Here is a 17,660-nt window from a genome sequence, read left to right as displayed (position 1 = left end):
ACATGAATGAATGTCTTTAATGTGTGACATTGTAGTACATTTTCCTTTGTTTCCTTTAGCATCACAGACTACCTCAAACTGCCCGACTCCAACCTTCAGCACCTTCTTAGAATACAGAAAAAGAAAAAATGAAGAAGAGAGGCAAAAGTTTTCTGAAGGAGGAAGGGCTTAAAGAAAAAGGAAAAAAGAAAGGTTCAGGTAGTTTGGCTAGCTCTGTCTGAAAACAAGTTGAGGTTAATTTTCTAATGACATTCTTTTGTTATTCCTTAGGGAGTTGTGTAAAAATGTTCAGTGTAGTAAAGCTATCCAGAATAAGAACAATTGTTTACGAGTAATTGTACATTTAGGTTGTCAGGAAGATCCCTCTTTTGCAGTTAATAAATATTCAAGTTTGAATAGATCTGCTTAGAGTCATATTAGTATCTACTTGGCCCATTGTTCATGTCTTTTTCCTTACAGATAAATGTCGGCTTGATGACCATTAAAAAGGGTGGTTTGAAGCCATACCGTGGAAAAACTATTTTCCTAACAACAGACCCTGACGCTACTGCCACAAGTCTGCTCAATCAAGCTGTTAAAAAAATGAAGGACTTTAACAAAGATCTAAAAGATGGACCTTTCCTTCTTCTGTATCCGGATGGCACTGAGGTCATTACTGTCCCTGGAACACAAAGACCATTTACACTTGAGGCTTATAAGGCTGAAGTTGGCAAGCCTTATCAAAGAATCACTGTTTTCATCTGCTTGAAGAGTGACTTTGAAGATGGTAAGCTGCTAATGTTTGTTTGGATTTTGACACACATTCCCTTAGTTTCAACAAATGCTAATTCTGAAATTGTGAAATGATAACATTACGCATAAAGCACCCAAGTCAATAGCATACCTACATTAAAATGGTGAATGGCCTGTATTTGATATAGCACCTTCTAGGGTTCTACAACCCCTCCAAGACACTTCACAACAAAACCAGTCATTCACCCACACACATTCACACACTGCTGGTGATTAGCTACAATGTGGACACAACTGTCCTGGGACTCACTGATTGAAGCAAGGCTGCTGTACACAGATGCCACCTATCCCTCCCACTACCACCTCCTGGCATGGAGGGTGAAGTGTCTTGCCCAAGGACACAACGACTGTGACAGACTGAGCAGGGCTCAAACCTTCAACCTTTTGATTACAGGGCGGGCTTTTAACTCCTCTGCCACCATTGCTCCCTAAATTAGCTTGTATATGTTATGTTTCTTCCTGGAAACATGAAATTCAGCCATTTTGGATCTACTGAGTCATGAGTTTTAAATGCTAACTTTATGCCTTTCGTATTAATCTATTATTGATGATCAAATAAAGTTTCATACATTAGTATGAATTTAGTTAGCTTAGCTTAATTTGTTTTCATGTTTTGTAGTTGGAGAAAACTCAGACTTGTCTGACTCTGACCCAGAGATTGTTATTAAAAGGCCCTCTGAGTTTGATCTTGCTGATACACTGGTAAGTACAATTTAAAATTTTTAATAGAGTTTTCTTGTTGTTTAGCCACCACCATTTGCCTCAGTTCAGTAAAACAGTTAATAGTTATATGTGAAATACATTTTGTGTGTGTGTGCGTGCTCGCGTGCGTGTGTTTGTTTGTTTGTTTCAGCCATGGGAACTTCAACATGAAAGCAGTCCTTTACAGAAAGCGGCAGAATATGAGTAAGTGATATTTGAAGAACATGTAATCTTTTACTGTTTTTGCCTACACTTTGTATTAATGAGATATACACTTTTGTCATTCATTCTGTATATGGTTTTGGAACATGGACTACATAATACTTGTATTGCTTGTTTGTTAATCAAGATGCTTAAATATTCTCAAAGTGTCAATTAATATTTTCACAGTACACAACAAAATGCTTTTCTTTGTTCTCTAAGGAAGGGTGCTGGGGATCTTGTGCTTGCTAATGAAGTACAACAGGTAAAAGCTATTTTATTAGTAAAACAGTGCAGCAGACAATCTCCACCGCCTTTACTTTGCAATTAGATAACGATTCACTGTTTGCTGAGCCCCAGAAGAACCTGTGTTAGTAATTTAAACATTTGAATCAATTAACCGCCATCTTGTTCTGTACAAGACATCATGCAATCATGAGAGAAGTATATATACCTTTAAAAAAAAAAAAGTTTCCCTTTTCTTTAGAGACACCAATTTGCAGGCACATGGAATTATTGCAAATTTGGCACTGGAACTTGACCACAAGAAGGTCAGCAGGTTCAATATATCAAGGTCAGCTGTATGGGATGGAGCTGTTAGAGGATTTCGACGCAGCACATACTCTGACAACTACGACATGTTCATCAAGTTTAATGATGATGCTGGCAGCTTTGAAGAAGGTTTGGATACAGGTGGCCCGAGGCGTAAATTCCTCACACTTCTTATGGGCAGTTCATGAAATCGCCCCATCTTTGATGGACCTCCAGAGAGCCGTTATCTTGTATATAATTCAAGAGGTGGATGTTTTCTCCGTAATTATTACAATGGAAATTTTAATAAAATTGGCGTATTTTTTCATTAGCATATTTAATAGCAATTAACCATGATAATTATGTGCCCTGTATAACAGCTGCCAGGCAAGATGAGTACTTTTTAGCAGGAAAGATGATCGCTGTATCCATTGTGCATGGGGACCAGCACCACATTTCCTCTCCAAGAACCTGGTCAACCACATCACAGGGAATCAGAGTTTCAGCGCCACTGTAGAAGATGTGCAAGATGAGGAGATCACAAAATTCTACATCAGGTAGAAAATTACCTAGGCTCAGGGAATGGGTTTACTTAGAAGACACTTGGGGCCAGTTTAAAAGATTTAATCAGGATAAAAGTTATCCGGGTTGGATCATATCTTGAAAGTAGGTTCAAGGTAGATTCTGTAATCTGAAAGGACAGATTTCCAACTCCCAACAACACAAGTGAAATAACAAATTGATTATTTTTTAATCCAATGTTTGAATGAATCGTAAAAGTAGTGAAAATTATATTTTTGTTTTTCTTACAGTAAACCTTTTTTTTTTTTTTTATAGGTCCTGAAAGCTGAATCAGAGAGTCTTTGCATAATCTTATTTTGCAAAACAGCACAATCTTCAAACTGCTGGATGCCTCAGAAACGTCAAGCCTTTCGAGAAACAAGCATTTGTGGAGGAGTACCTCAGATGGTACATCCTTGAAAGAAACCAAAGTGTCATTCAACGGTAAACTCATTACTCCTTTTAAATTCAGGATGGCCAGTTGCTCATCACAGCAGCCACTGACATTTTCAGACCTTCAGATGTATATGAAAAAACTGATTCAGTAGCATCCGTGTGATCTGATAAACAACAAGTTAATTCCTGAGCCACTGTCGCACGCTATTAACCTTTTGACACTAGAACTCTAATTTAGTATACATTTATTGTTCACAATGACCCATAATAATCATAGTCATGCAACATGATTAATTTTTCAGTTATTTATAAAAAGAGGTGATCCCTTGTTTGACACACTTGTTTATTCCAGTGTGAAAGCACTATTTTTTTAAATGCTAACATACCAATGAGCTCTTCTTTTTTTGCTGTCACAGTTAATTTCTGAGCGCTATGAATTGTTTTTGTGTATGAGTGATTCTATGCATTTGAAATCTGTCCAAATTTATAATGAAAGATCTAGTAGGTAAAGACATTTAAACACAATTTAGAAGACTGCAATAGTTATAGCTATAAACCAATTATTAGTTATTTGTCTATCCTTTGCAGATTTAAAGATGGACTGGAAAGTCTGAATTTTTTAAGTGCACTGCAACAAAATTCCAGTGTGCTGGCCCCACTCCTATGCTTCTCTGCCAAGGCCCTGACTGCTTCAGAACTGGAGAGCATGTTCAGACCAGATCTCAGCCCAGCAGGAAGCAACAAGCGGCATAAGGAGGTCCTAACACTTGGCTTTTGGGCAGATTATCTCCTTGATTGTGAAGGTTTGAATGACCATTTTTATTTGTTTATAGTTTTATGAAAGGAGAGGTGAGGAAATAAATTTTCTGTAATGTACTACAGTGTTTACTTTCTTCTTTCAGAGAAGGCAACAGCAGTGTGTCTGGAAGATTTGATGATGTTTGCCACAGGGCTGACGGCAGTTCCACCGGCAGGAATGACACCACCACCATGCATCCAGTTTTAAGTGTTTTGCCTTTTCCAGTTGCAAACACCTGTGCAAATACTCTGAAGCTACCCATCTGTGACTCATACAGCATCTTTAAGGCCAACATGGACTTTGGAATTCAAAATGCTCCAGGATTTGGATGTTCTTAAATCAACAAGGTCATCAAGTTACAGTTACTGAGTTACCCTGTTAGGTTCAGCTGCCGTTGGCATACTACTTAACACATTCATGTGACAAGCAACTTCCATATTGTTAAACATTTAGTTGTTTTTTCTGAATATTGTGTATGTTGGAAAAGTGACAGAAATGCTGGACACTATTTGTAAATGGTTTTATTAAAGAAAATTTTAAATGTTTCCTTGTGGTTAAATGTTAATATTTAAATCCATGCCAGTTGCTATATATTATGAACAATATTATATTCAATTTAGCAAGAGGAAAGGAAACACTACTAACATTTAAAATGAAGGAAAAACAGAAGGGCTGGAGCACTCAAGTAAGTCCAAAGGTTTTATTAGGTGCAAAAAAAAAGGAAAGAAACTAACGTTTCAACACCGTGTGTGTCTTCGTCAGAGTAACTCTGACAAATGTCATTACAAACTGAAGTTCAGTTGGTATCTAAAACCCAGCTATGTCCTTCAGGGCCAAATACAGTTCTGTGGCCGATTCCCAGTCTTGTGGCTGCTGCAGTGTGTTTTGTTGTACAGCCTGTTGTAAATATTCCCCAATGTTTGGATCACCACACAATCCAACCAGTAGCCCCTCCTCGGAAACACATCCAGTTCCTCTCCTCAACAGCAAATCCACAGTCTCTTGAACCATATCTGCAAAATGAAAATAGAACAGTGAAGGATTTTTGCTGACAATATGGAACTATATAAATCAACGCATGCAGTGACATGTTATAAACTGCTCTATCATACTTATGTGTAAAATTATGAATATATATTAACCAACTTAAGCAATAACAACACCTTGCATTTAGTTTGATGCAAAGGTTAATTTTGTTAAGAACTCAAATACCTGTGAGGCAAGAGATAGAGTTTGTTTGGAATCCCCCCTGGACACGATGCAAGTCTGCTTGGCCGGATCCTGTGTTTGTTCCAGAGGTCTTTGCATTCATCCAGGTCTTTCTGTAGAACCCCTGTGAAGCAGAATCTCAGCAAGCATTGGCGTTCGTGGCTTCCATTGAAGTTTCCAGAGTCTCTTAGGTCTCCAAAAGTCCATCCAAAACTGAGACCTGGGTATATAATTAATATTTAAGAATCAATTTAGCTTTGTTCTTGGTCATTTTATAGGGTTTGTTACATTTTGGTCCCATTTAAAACATGCCACAAATGGATGTCAAACAAAGTAATGCATATTAGTTTTCCATAAATATTGTAGCGACCCTGCAGTAATGTTCTTGTTAAAAATGCTGTATTCTTTTCACTCTGTTCTGTGTGTTGATTGTGAGGAGTGGAGAGTTTGGTCTGAGTTTTCATTTTGTATTGGCGTCGTTAAATCTAGGCAAGCATGCTCATTTCGGCACAACAGCTGACAATGACCATTTTGAGTTCCTGCAATAAAGTGACGGCTGTTAACGTCTATCTCATCCAACTTTTCAACACGTCCAGCAGGGACGCTACTCTATTTTCTTAAATGCATGTAAAAAAACAACAATCTGATCAGCTTTCACTGTAGCTTACACCTACCACACACAAATGTACCCACCTTCCTCTTCTGAAATAAGACCACCATGACTCGATGCGCTGATTCCCAGTAGATGATCCGTAACTGTGGCTTGACGATCCAGCATAATAGTCCGTGTGCGCGTGACGGAGGGTACACTGTATTGCTGCCATAGTCCCATTCTCAGTCCCGAAGTCTGTTCGTAATCTCATTGGTATCACACCAAGACTCTTTACACAGTTTATATAATTGTGAGCTATAACAGCCGGGTTGTTGTTTGTTGCTCCACACACAAGCCACATCAGTCTTCTTGAAAAGCCATCTATACATCCTGACAGGGTTTCAGTTTATCATAGCCATCTACATGCCATATGTAATTGGGCCCCATGGAGTGATACGTGCGTCTTGTGAACCTCCTTCGAGTTCTCAAAGCGATTCCTTGAGGATTTAGTTGTCTCAACAGCCTCATAACTACATCACGCTTGACACGCAGCTTGTGTTTTTGTTTGAGAACTTGCCACATGGTCCGATATCCAAACAATTGTCCTGGTCCTCGAAGCTCGGACAAAATGGCACGCCTCACCTCAGGAAGTGGAGAATAGTTGCCTCGTCTGTACAGTCCAGATTCTTTTAAATGTGTTTTCCGTGTACGCATACTAATTGAAATGTCATGATTACACTTGAGCATATCCAGTATCACCTCGTATGTATGTCCTGAATCAAAAATATTCTCGAATAGTGACAGCTATGTTTGGGTCACCGCTAATGTTCATGTTTGAAAATAATGCGCTACAGGCAGAGTAACTTCCGGTTCCAAAGATGAACAGCGCGGACATCCAATCAGTGATGTCTCCTGTTGCCGACTGGTACCTACCCTTTCCGGTTTTCTTAATGTAATTGTGCTTCTCAATTTGTTTTTGTGATTCTTCTTTTGTTGTTGCGCTTTTCAATTTGTTGTTGCGCTTTTCAATTTGTTGTTGCGCTTTTCAATTTGTTGTTGCGCTTTTCAATTTGTTGTGCGTTTTGTGATTTGTTTTTGCGCTTTTCAATTTGTTTTTGCGTTTAGTGAATTTGTTTTTGCGCTTTTCAATTTGTTTTTGCGCTTTTCAATTTGTTGTTGCGCTTTTCAATTTGTTGTGCGTTTTGTGATTTGTTTTTGTGGTTTGCACTTCAGGGCCACCGTAGGGGGGGGTGAAAACGATGTGCCGGGAGTCTGCTGTTGAATTTTGGACAAAATGCATTCTGGGATATATAGCTGTCCCAAGTCCACACCGATGCATGCTCGATAAAACGGGCGGATCGAGAACACATCCGGGACTTTTTCGCGTTCTCGGCTTGATGCGTACTTCGAATTGGAACAGTACTTGGTCTCCGACTGATGACGTATCACGAGTACACGAGAACGCAAGTACGCACAAGTACGCATATTGATCAACGCCCTAGATCTCAACAATGTCTCATCTAGGATGACAGGTTTTCAAGCAGGTCAAGTGCCTCTATGCACTTAATTAGTTTACATATTTTCTTTATTTTCTTCATTTCATATGTCATTGTACTGAATTTGAGCAACCTTAAGCTTGATGCAGACTACTTTTAACAATTATCCACCTCACATCATAGCTGACTGAGATGCCTCTTCATATTAATATTATGTTATTATTAATGTTATTTTATATTACAGCAATAGTATATTACAATATTTTATTTATATTTTATTTTGCATCCATCGAGGGATGGGGGTGATCTGCAGTTTCACCCCTTCCCAAGCTGGAGACATTTTCCTTTTCACACACTTTCCTTGGCTGAACAATGACAAAACCTTAATATACATCTCTCTATTTCATTTAATATGTGTTTGTGAGTTATTTTCTTTCATTCTATTCATTCTGGGCATGGTCTTCATCCTAACTATGTTTCATTGTTAATACCAGTTTACAGGTTATCCTTGCTTTTATTAGTTTGAATACAGTAGAGATAAGCTCTAATTTAACATTTTGTTTATTCCACTTTATTCCTCTTGTGTTTATATGTATTCAGTTGGGTCTGTATCCAGCCCTTTTTAAACTTTGATCTCTAATCTTTTACTTGACGAGGGATTATTATGTTCTTCCTAGTCTGAACTGCTTCTTTGTTTCTTACAGTCACGTACAAAATGTCCCTCTTCTCCACACCTCCAGCATGTAGTACTAAAACCACTGCTTGGTGTGTGTCTAGGCCTGCCTCTACCTCTTGCTCCTGCCCTGTGCATTCCTCTCCCTTTCTTTTGGATTACTCCTGCTCCGGTTTGTTGTTTTTCTAAACATTCCTCATCAGGTGTTAATTTTGCTTGTTTATTCTCCATGTTCAAAGATTTTGCTGGGCCGTCACTGGCACGCTTGACTTCAGAGTGGTTTACTGATACGCCCTTCGACTTCACTTCTAAAAAATGAAGCGGTATCAGTTTTACGAGATGAAACTCAACTGTCTCCTTTGTCACCTGGGCCCTGTTTCAGAAAGCCGGTTTAGTGCAAACTCTGAGTAAGTATACCCTGAGTTAACGAAAACTCTGGGTTTTCGGTTTCACAAAGCGAGTTTAGATTAATTCTGAGTGAGTTACTATGACGACACACTCCGTGAAGCTAACCTGCCCCCTAGCAGGTTTACTTCAACCCTGACCTTCTCCGCCTCTTTGTCGGAAACCTGACTGTAGGAAGTGTCAGACATGGCGTGCCCCTTCCTTGAAGAGCCAGTAGATGTTGAAGCCCAAATTCTCCGCAGAGCTCTCCGCCAGGAGAGAGTGATTAGAGAGCGTTTGGACATTTTATCATTTCCTGATGATTTTCTGTGTGAACGTTACCGTTTTTCAGCACAATCTATAATTTATTTGAATAACATCCTCAGGCCTTATATTGCTCATGTGATACATTGCGGACATTCTCTCAGTTCTGTACATATTATTTGTATTGCACTTCGGTTTTTTACAAACGGGAGCTTTCTGTATAATATTGGTGACGCTGAGCACGTTTCCAAGGCTACCGTCTGTCGGGCAGTCAGGAATGTTACAGTTGCACTGAAACATCTCCTGTACTCGTTTGTGGTGTTCCCCGGTCATAGACCCACAAGATTTATCAAAGAGGGATTCCACAAAATTGCAGGTATCAGGATGAACAAAAAATTCATGATGTGGTGATACTTGAACTACTACTTAAATTTTACATTTATTTTCAGGGCTCCCAGGCGTGATTGGCTGTATAGATGGCACTCACATTCCAATCATTGCTCCTTCAGTAAATGAAGGAGACTATGTGAACAGGAAGTCTTTCCACAGCATTAATGTACAGGTACATAGTTCCCTGTAGCATTTCAAACTGACAAATTATTTCATTATAGTAATGGAGTATAGTAATTTACCTCTTATGTAGGCACTTGTGTCTTGCGGGGTTATTGACTCAGAGGATGTCCCCGCAGAGATGCCTTCAGCCACAGGGCGCCCACTGCTGAGGGCCAACTGCTCAGCCTCTGTGAGTGGTGGTGGTGGTGGAGGACCCCCACCTGTTTTTCGGCCCTCCGCTTTTTTTCCTGTTGGCTATAACGGGTCACATTTGAGCATACAGAGTAAGCAAATATGTACTTGTAATGTGCTCAGATAATTTCAATAAGTGCTTACAGAAAGAAAATTAATGTAGCCTCTAACTGCAATTGATTTACATAGGACAAACAGACCAAGCACTATGGCTCATAATGCAATTACACCTTACCTGTTTGGACTATATTTTTATATTTCATTTTTACTTGCTGCCAGGAACGTTTGGGGCCTGTTGGGTTGCACCTGCGCTCACATCACAAAATAAAATGTATAACATAAAAAATAAAATGAAATATAATAAAATAACGTGTTAAATGGGTGGAAATCCCTAGATCAATGTTTAAATTAACACTCACGCATTGACTCTGTTGGCTATGTTTTGCCATGCGTGCTCCCTTTCTTTGCAGCTGAGGCTGTGTTACTTTTTTTCATAAAAATTTGCATGTTATCGGTATATGCTGCCATCAGAATTTCGGCCTCAAGCGCTGTAAAATACATTGACGCGCCTTCTTTCCCTCCGTCTCCATGGTGACTCGCTTAATCTGTGCTCCACTAATCAGGGCTTTATGTATCCTCTCGCGTGCGCGCTTAACTTGGGGTTAAAGCAACTCCGCGTTGATTGAACTAATTGTTATCAGCCTTTCTGAAACCGAATATTCCGAGTTGGACAGTTCGGGGTTACTCAACCCTGAGTATCATTTTTAACTCTGAGTTTTCTAAACCCGCTTTCTGAAACAGGGCCCAGTACTTGAGCCTCAGCAAAAAACAAAAATAGAAGTAGTTCAGCAGCGTATTGTGCTGTAAAATCAACTTACTTCCAGACACACACACACAGAGACATTTGCGCGCTTTTACAATTTGTTACGAAGTATTTTATGGCTACTTCTAAAAACCAGTCTAAACAGTCCCTTTTGGCGAACGTAAACCTAATTTGAATTCCTTTGTCTCAACGTGTTTTAATTTGCCTAAACGTATTTTAATTTGTCACGAAGTAATTTTGGCTACCTCTAAAACCCTAGGTCTAATTCAGTTCCTTACAGTGAATCCTAACCTATTTTATTTTTCACAAAGTAATTCCGGCTACAGCAAACCTATTTTGCGCATTTCTGAAAACCTTCTCGGCGGTTTTATATATCAAAATAGTGTTTCTCACCCTCAGACGTCTCACTGGTGGTTCGGATCGTCAGACTGAATCCCGCCGCCGTGGACCAGAACGGCCCGGACTCGAACGTCCCGGGTCCTCCTCTTAAAGGGCTGTGCACAGTCTTCGGTGCTGGCTCCACGGCGTCAGGAAACAATGTGCCAGATCCTGGAACAGAGTCACAGATAACAGTTCTGATATTTCTGATCCGGCTCTCGAAGGACCAAAATAAATGTCAAGAGATTTATTCTAAAGACACTTCTTCAGCTAAGAGTCTAAGGGTAGAAACACACACAGACGCTGTGGTTTTCACTTGTATACAAGGGCGGTCACAGAACGCTCACACCAGAGTGGGGGCCCTGTGATGCGCGCCCTGTTTCCACTCTGGTCTTTATTTATATACAAAGCAATACGTCTATTCATAGGCAGAGGAATGTTAGTGCGTAGGGAGTGAAGATAAGAGTGGTTCAGGTGTAGGTGTGTGTGTGTGTGTGTGTGTGTGTGTGTGTGTGTGTGTGTGTGTGTGTGTGTGTGTGTGTGTGTGTGTGTGTGTGTGTGTGTGTGTGTGTGTGTTGAGATTCAGAAGGACGCAGCCCCTCTTTTTGTTAGAGAGCGCAGATAAAAGTGGCCAGCTCTCCTCTTCCTGCTTGTTCAGCTATTATCGCTGTGAGAAAGAATTTATAAAACAGTCTTGTAGTGGACAACAGTCTAAGTCATCAAAAGGTCAACATACAGTATTCTATCATATGCAAACTTATATCATTAAAAGCTTATACTGACTACAATTTTCCATTGACAGTAAGCATGAGGCACATTAGAATAAAATTGTGACTGATTGCTTAAAAATTACAACATAAAAGCAATACTTTGAGTATTCTATTTGTTAGACCCCCATCTGATCTTCTGCTGCAACTCTGTTAAGCATAGTCATCTTCAAATGGCCTTCATTTGTCTCCTATAAAAAGGAGAATTTCATTAGGCCAAGAATAATTTTTGAACTACTGTGACAAGAAGTGCAGTAAATGTAATTTGATGTAGAATTCTGAATTTGTGTTCCTACCTCGGTCCCACCCTGTTCGGCCCTCCTTGGCCTTTTTGTGACCTAAAGGGAAAATAAAGTTAGTAACTGTGAGCTTGCCTGTTAAACCTTTGTTTCACACTACAGCACTTACCTTATATTTGATGAGCTTGAACAGATGATAGGACAGCATGTCCTCTTTCATCAGCATAAGACTGGGATCCACTTTCTGTTTCAGTCCACCTGAAGACAAAGGGGCCATATGCAACAGTGATACAAGGTTCGGTTTCCCTGTCTAATGCTTGTAATCAGTTGTGATATTTTTACCAGTGTACAGACTGACTATCACTCCCACAATCACAGTTGTGATGAATCCAATGACAGAGAAGTAGAGGTAAGAAGGAGAGTGCCAGTTACGTGCCAGCAGATGTCTGGTGAGAGAAAAATTGAGCTTTTGTCAGCACAATCACACAATACTGAACTACAAAGTTTCTGATCACATGATATACACACTCTGCCACACTTACGTGGCACCATCTTGCACTTGAACCATGGTAAATGAGTTTCTGTGTTGGAAGAGCAGTAGTCCAGTTGAAACTCCCAGGAGTGGTGAAGTTACAACCCTCGGTGCTTAGTGACAAAGGTCGGGTCATCTCAAGGTCAGCGTAAGACCGCATGGATCCGATGCTTACAAACAGGGAAGCAGCGAACCCAAACACAAGACCAAACAAACCGCCCTGCAGACAGACCAGTAGCTACACAGTGAAGTTTCCATGTGGTTCACATCAGGGTAGAACTGAATTCAAATATTGTCTTCCTGTGACTTAACAGGACTGTCCACCTCCAGCCTAAGCCTAAATGCAGTTTGTTTTGTTTGTGGATTTTTGCTGTGAAAGTTATTTAATTTCTTCTTTAATTCAAGTGTCACTTCTAAATGGAGTGCCCCGTTGTTTAAAAGGGAAACAGACAACTTCACATGCACCATGCCCTGAATTTTTAATAGACAAAGCATCAGTGCGATTTGTCGTCTGCAGTTCATGGGGATACCATTTAGCCAATTTATAATCCAGATTCATTTCTCATGTTAAGGCAATATAATGAAATCAAAGCAGAAGGAAGAAGTCGAAGACGTACCGTGGAGTTGGCAAATGGACACCCAACACAAACAGACCAAACATAGGACTTCCACTGACCCCACCGATGATGGTTCTTGCCTGTGAGAGACATCTGAAGTGAAACCTTAAATGCTTTATATACACACACACACGTTTAAGAAGTTCATGTGTTTGGCAGGCCACATTTAAGATTTATGCATTTTCATGTTGTGACTTGTATCAACAGATTCTCACTACCTGAGCAAGTAGTCCCATAAGTGATGGCAGGTCAGCCATAGAAACACACAACACTCCGATACCACAACAACATCGTGTAACAACTGACATTTTAATCATGAAGATTTATTAACTAATTCAGCTTTAACCTCAGTCACATACCAGTGCTCAATGGACAGAGTTAATCATGTACACCATGTACTGTGAACAGATCAGGTACGTACTCAGTGCTCTGGAGATGTGAAGCAGTTGTCTGTCAGTCAGTGTGACATTTGGCTTGATCAGGTCCTCTACAGTCACTGCAGCCAGTGTGTTGATGATTGATGAGACTGTACTGAGTTTAATAAAAGTTATTAAAATGTCTGCAAATCATGTACTTAATATTTGACAATCATTTAAACGATGAAACAGCTAGGAAACAAGATGCATTAAGTACAAGATGAGGCCCAGCTTTTGATGCTGGGAACTGCAAGACTTTATTAGCAAATCTAAGTGTATAAAACCTTAAGGTGCCACTGTATACTGCTGCAAGAAATAGTCCTGGGAGGCCAGGGTAGCCTTTCAGGATATCCATGACCAAATATGGCAGCAGCTATGAAAAACAAAAAAAAGATCAACTTAGTGCTTGTAAAACCAAAGGCAGATCCATTAGTACTTTAAGTGATATTAAGTTATGACAGAACTCCAAATACCTGATCAGAAAAAGAAACTTGTCCAGCTGTCCATGGATCAGTCCTTATAGAGAGAGTAGAGGCACAATCCTGAAAACACTGCAGATCCCAGGAACAAAGAATAACTTACCACGCTGATGAACACAGCTCTGAAAGAGACCAGGTGAAACCGTTGAAAGGATACCTTTCCATTCTGGCCAGGCTGGCATTAAGAAAAATCTACACTTGTTTATGGGTGCACTGTATCCGGGCCCCCTTAGTTACAAGACTGAGGGTCCTTAAATCATACCAAGTCTAGACTGAGTATTCTAGGGTCTTGTTTGCAAGTACACTGCACTTAATAGATTAGATAAGCAGAAAATTGACTAGCACATTTTTTACACTTCCATATGCAAGCCTGGAAATTTTCCACAATTCAGTCTAAATTCACACATTTTAAGTGATAAAATAGCTGTTTTAGTTACAACAAAATCCTCCCATCAAATTATGACTCACATTCTGGCATGAGTGATGCTCTTGCAGGAGTTGTATCTCTGAACCTGAGTCTGGCTAGTTCCACTGGCCATGATCCAGCCAAGTGTCCCACCGAAGGCTATGGTCCAAAAAGTGTGTCGTCTCAGAGGGTTCAAGTCAAAACAGTATACCTATGAATCATCTAAAGTGGAGTGAAATTTGTGTAACTTTATTCATATTTAAAAACAAAAGCAACTACATCCCCTAATCATTTCACGCAAATGCATCAATATGACCCGTAACTACAGGTTATGAAGAACATAGAAACCTCCTTAGCCTGCTCTAGTCTACTAAGACTAGAGTAGCCTAATATCGGCAAACCTGCCAGAAGTTGAAGGAATGTGAAACCCCTAACACTGCAGGACACATGGGCCAAACCAGTCAAACTTCCTTTCTGTTAGTGTACAGTTTCATTATACGTTTAAATACATCTGCAAGTCTATCAATGGACCATCTTAAAATGTAAGAAATGTGTAAAGTTTTAAAATTGTTGCTAGCTCATTGCAGAAGGTCTTACTGTTGACCCACTTTTTTTTTTTTTTTAAATTGATTTTTTCCCCTTCTTATCTACTTTGCTCAGAGTCTCTGGTAGACCAATTATGGCCCCTTGGCCTTACGTTTGACACGCCTGGGCTATTGACTCGTTTTGACTTATTCAATTTTTAGAGCCGTTTTGTTTGAGTTTGCCTTTACCTGGACAATCATTCCCTCTATTGGGCTTCAGCCAGAGTTCTTTGGCTTATTTTCAGACAATAGTACAGAAGCAATTCGTTTCCAGAAGTTCAGTCTATCAACGTGCCTAGTTCAAGTACTATGATTTAAATGCAAGTAAAGAAAGCAGTGCTTTTGTTGCACTCAGTTCCAACAGTGGGGCTCAAATATACAAGTACACTTAAGTTAAAATTTGAAATACTTTAATTTACTGTGCATTTCTATCATTTGAATTAAGATGTTGCAAAATTGTACTCATCAATTTGCTAAAACAATTCCTCAGTATTGAGATGCAAGGGTTTGAATATGCAGGCTCCTGAAGTCACTTTATTTTCTCCCCTTATACTCACTCCAAAAAGTTCAGTCTTCCTCCTTGTTGTGAATTGGACAGAATTGAGACTCCTCCTAAGAGGAGACACTTGAATAGGACACACAGAAGGCCTGCTAACATTATTCCAACCTAGAAGATAAAATTGGATCATTACATCAAGACATTTACAACTAGAATTCAAGTTTAATTGTGATTTAGAGTTAAACGTCCTGGCACTCAAAATGGACTCATTTGGTATTCTTCCATGGAGGCTATGCAACATTAACAGTAAGCTTGCATGTTGAAACCTACCTGGAAAACATCTATCCAAACCACTGCCTTCATTCCACCCTGCAATAATGAGCCCATTTAAATGCAGACAGCCAAAGCAAGAAACAGTTCAGTTTAAGGGAAATGTATAGCAGAGAGAGATGACTTGTGCAGCTTTTGTTGTTCCATACCAATGCGCAGTATACAGTACAGAGTATTCCTGTTACCACAATTACCCCCCACAGATTCCAGCCAGTCACTGCAGAGAAGTGGGAAGACTTAAAATATTGGTCACTCAAGTTCCTGCAAGTGTCCTCGTGCAGTAACGTTTCCTGAATCTGTCAGCTTTGGACTGAACATACCTTGATTTAAAGCGAGGGCTGGAGCATAAATCACAAGTCCAGACAAGAGGAGCTGTGGTAAAAAAGGACAAATGGCCATCTGGTTACAGATATGTGGCTCAAGCCAAACAAGTCTTAAACTTGCTTACTGCCATACTCACGGTCTGAATAAAAGTGAGGAATGTTACCAGCAGACGGGTTACTTTGTTATAACGCAGCTCCAGATACTTAGTAGAGAAGACCGTTACTCATACAACATCCAAACACACTTTTTAAAAACACAATAGCAGTAGTAGTGCATTTATTGTACGTTAAACAGTCTTATTTAAAAAAAATAAAAAATTAAAATAATAATAGATTAAACCAGTTATGAACTATTGTGTAACCAGAAGCCAAATAAGCAGATATCTTCCCTTTAAAATATGGACGTGCTTCTGTTTATTGTACACAATCTGCAAAAAGCTGCTACACTTACCTGAAAAGTGCTGGTAATGGGCAGCCTGTAGAAGACTGGGAGAAAGATCTCAGATGTGAACACCTGGGCCAGAAAATGCCCAAAGCAAGTATAGCCTATGATGGCTCCATAGCGGTATACCTACAGACAAGGAGCGTTTCCAATTCATCAAAGAGGAAAAGAAGCAAGACCATGACACACATGCAGGTTTATGAGGTTTAACAAGTCACACAGTCGGGCTAATGGAGTTGGTGCAGTAGACTTGAAATACTAACAGAAGTCCAACCCTGAATAAATGTTTTTACTACCGCATGGACGTCAAACTCATTTTTCATCGTGGGCCAAATAGACTGGACCAGTGAAACTACTGTCATGTAATTTAATTCGCATTCCATCTGAGATATTTTAATATAAAAAGCATTCTTCCAATAATACAACTGGAACATTTTATTAGCTAACAGAATGTTTTTACTGTAAACTCAAATTTCTATAGAGCTATTTATGACTTTGAACTGTACTTTTGATAAGTATAAAGTCATAAATAGCGGCGGGGAAAGTTAATCTCAGGAAAAAAGGAAAGCGCAATGAGAGAATTTGAATCTGAGGCCAATCCGCCACATTACCTCCACCGGAATGGATATCAGCAAGACAGACGACAGGACGCTAAAGGTCAGGGACAGGGAGACGGGCAGAGCGGTGAGTTTTCGACCTCCAGTTAAGAATTCCTGGGTATTTGGCTGCCCTCTTCCGATCTTAGCGTAGTATAAGCCGATGGTTGCGGACACCAGCAGCAACGAGTCAGCTCCAGTCAAGTCCTCACACATTTTGTTACAAGTCAGAGCAAAACTAACAATAACGCTAATTTACTAAAACTATAACGCCAGATAGGCCTTTACAAAGCACTGCGAACCCTGCTTTCCATGAGGCACAAGCTCGCTATGTGTCCAAGCTCTTCAGCTTATATATTCCTAAACACCTATAGTTATGTTAGTTGTTAGCCACAACCTCCACAGGTGACGCTGATTAAGACTCCTCACCTGGCGGCCGTGCACTGATTGGAAACAGGCGGGTTCCCGCTAACATTTCATGATTGACAGGGGATTTCTTTAAATCACCCTGCCGTTCTTTGTTCAGCTGAGACACCTGAGTTAGAAAACACACAAACACTGCAGATTTTCTTTAACTCGCGAGGGCAGCCATGAAACACAGGATCTGCACCTCATGACTGTCTGCGTCCTTTATTTATACAAGATGTTTCTGTGTGTGTGTGTGTGTGTGTGTACAAAGATAACAACGTCGCTCAAAACAGCGGGGTTTTCCCCTTTTCTACATCTGTATGTTCTTGTAAAAGAGCTGAGGTTTCACTTCTCAATATTTAAATGTTTTCTGAAGACAGGAAGCGGTTAGTAGCTGCACACAAGTTACTAGGTGAAAAGTCACATAGACATGTGCTTAATGATAAAATAAAAAGATACATTTCATATAGCTGATCA

At 39.9% G+C, this 17,660-nt stretch overlaps 1 protein-coding gene and 1 pseudogene across 1 annotated transcript; one reads left to right on the top strand and one right to left on the bottom strand.

Moving 5' to 3' along the window:
• Positions 1 to 2,641: 2,641 nt before the first annotated feature.
• On the top strand, positions 2,642 to 4,527 carry LOC120433988 (G2/M phase-specific E3 ubiquitin-protein ligase-like). The gene is made up of 4 exons (XM_039601326.1): positions 2,642 to 2,650; positions 3,116 to 3,231; positions 3,772 to 3,986; positions 4,086 to 4,527. The coding sequence occupies exons 1-4, from the start codon at positions 2,642 to 2,644 to the stop codon at positions 4,187 to 4,189; spliced, it is 444 nt and encodes a 147-aa protein (XP_039457260.1). The 3' UTR covers positions 4,190 to 4,527.
• Positions 4,528 to 4,955: 428 nt separating this feature from the next.
• LOC116323187 lies at positions 4,956 to 17,148 on the bottom strand (annotated as a pseudogene).
• Positions 17,149 to 17,660: the final 512 nt, after the last annotated feature.

Source organism: Oreochromis aureus, linkage group 17 (genome assembly GCF_013358895.1).
Source record: "Oreochromis aureus strain Israel breed Guangdong linkage group 17, ZZ_aureus, whole genome shotgun sequence".
Lineage (NCBI taxonomy): Eukaryota > Metazoa > Chordata > Actinopteri > Cichliformes > Cichlidae > Oreochromis > Oreochromis aureus.
This window is presented reverse-complemented; position numbering and strand designations above follow the sequence as displayed.

Bases quoted from the DNA above. Each gene is read 5' to 3' on its own strand.
- LOC120433988 (XM_039601326.1), top strand. The intron at 3,232-3,771 runs GTAAACTCATTA...TATCCTTTGCAG, and splicing joins AACCAAAGTGTCATTCAACG to ATTTAAAGATGGACTGGAAA. The intron at 3,987-4,085 runs GTTTGAATGACC...TTCTTCTTTCAG, and splicing joins TTATCTCCTTGATTGTGAAG to AGAAGGCAACAGCAGTGTGT.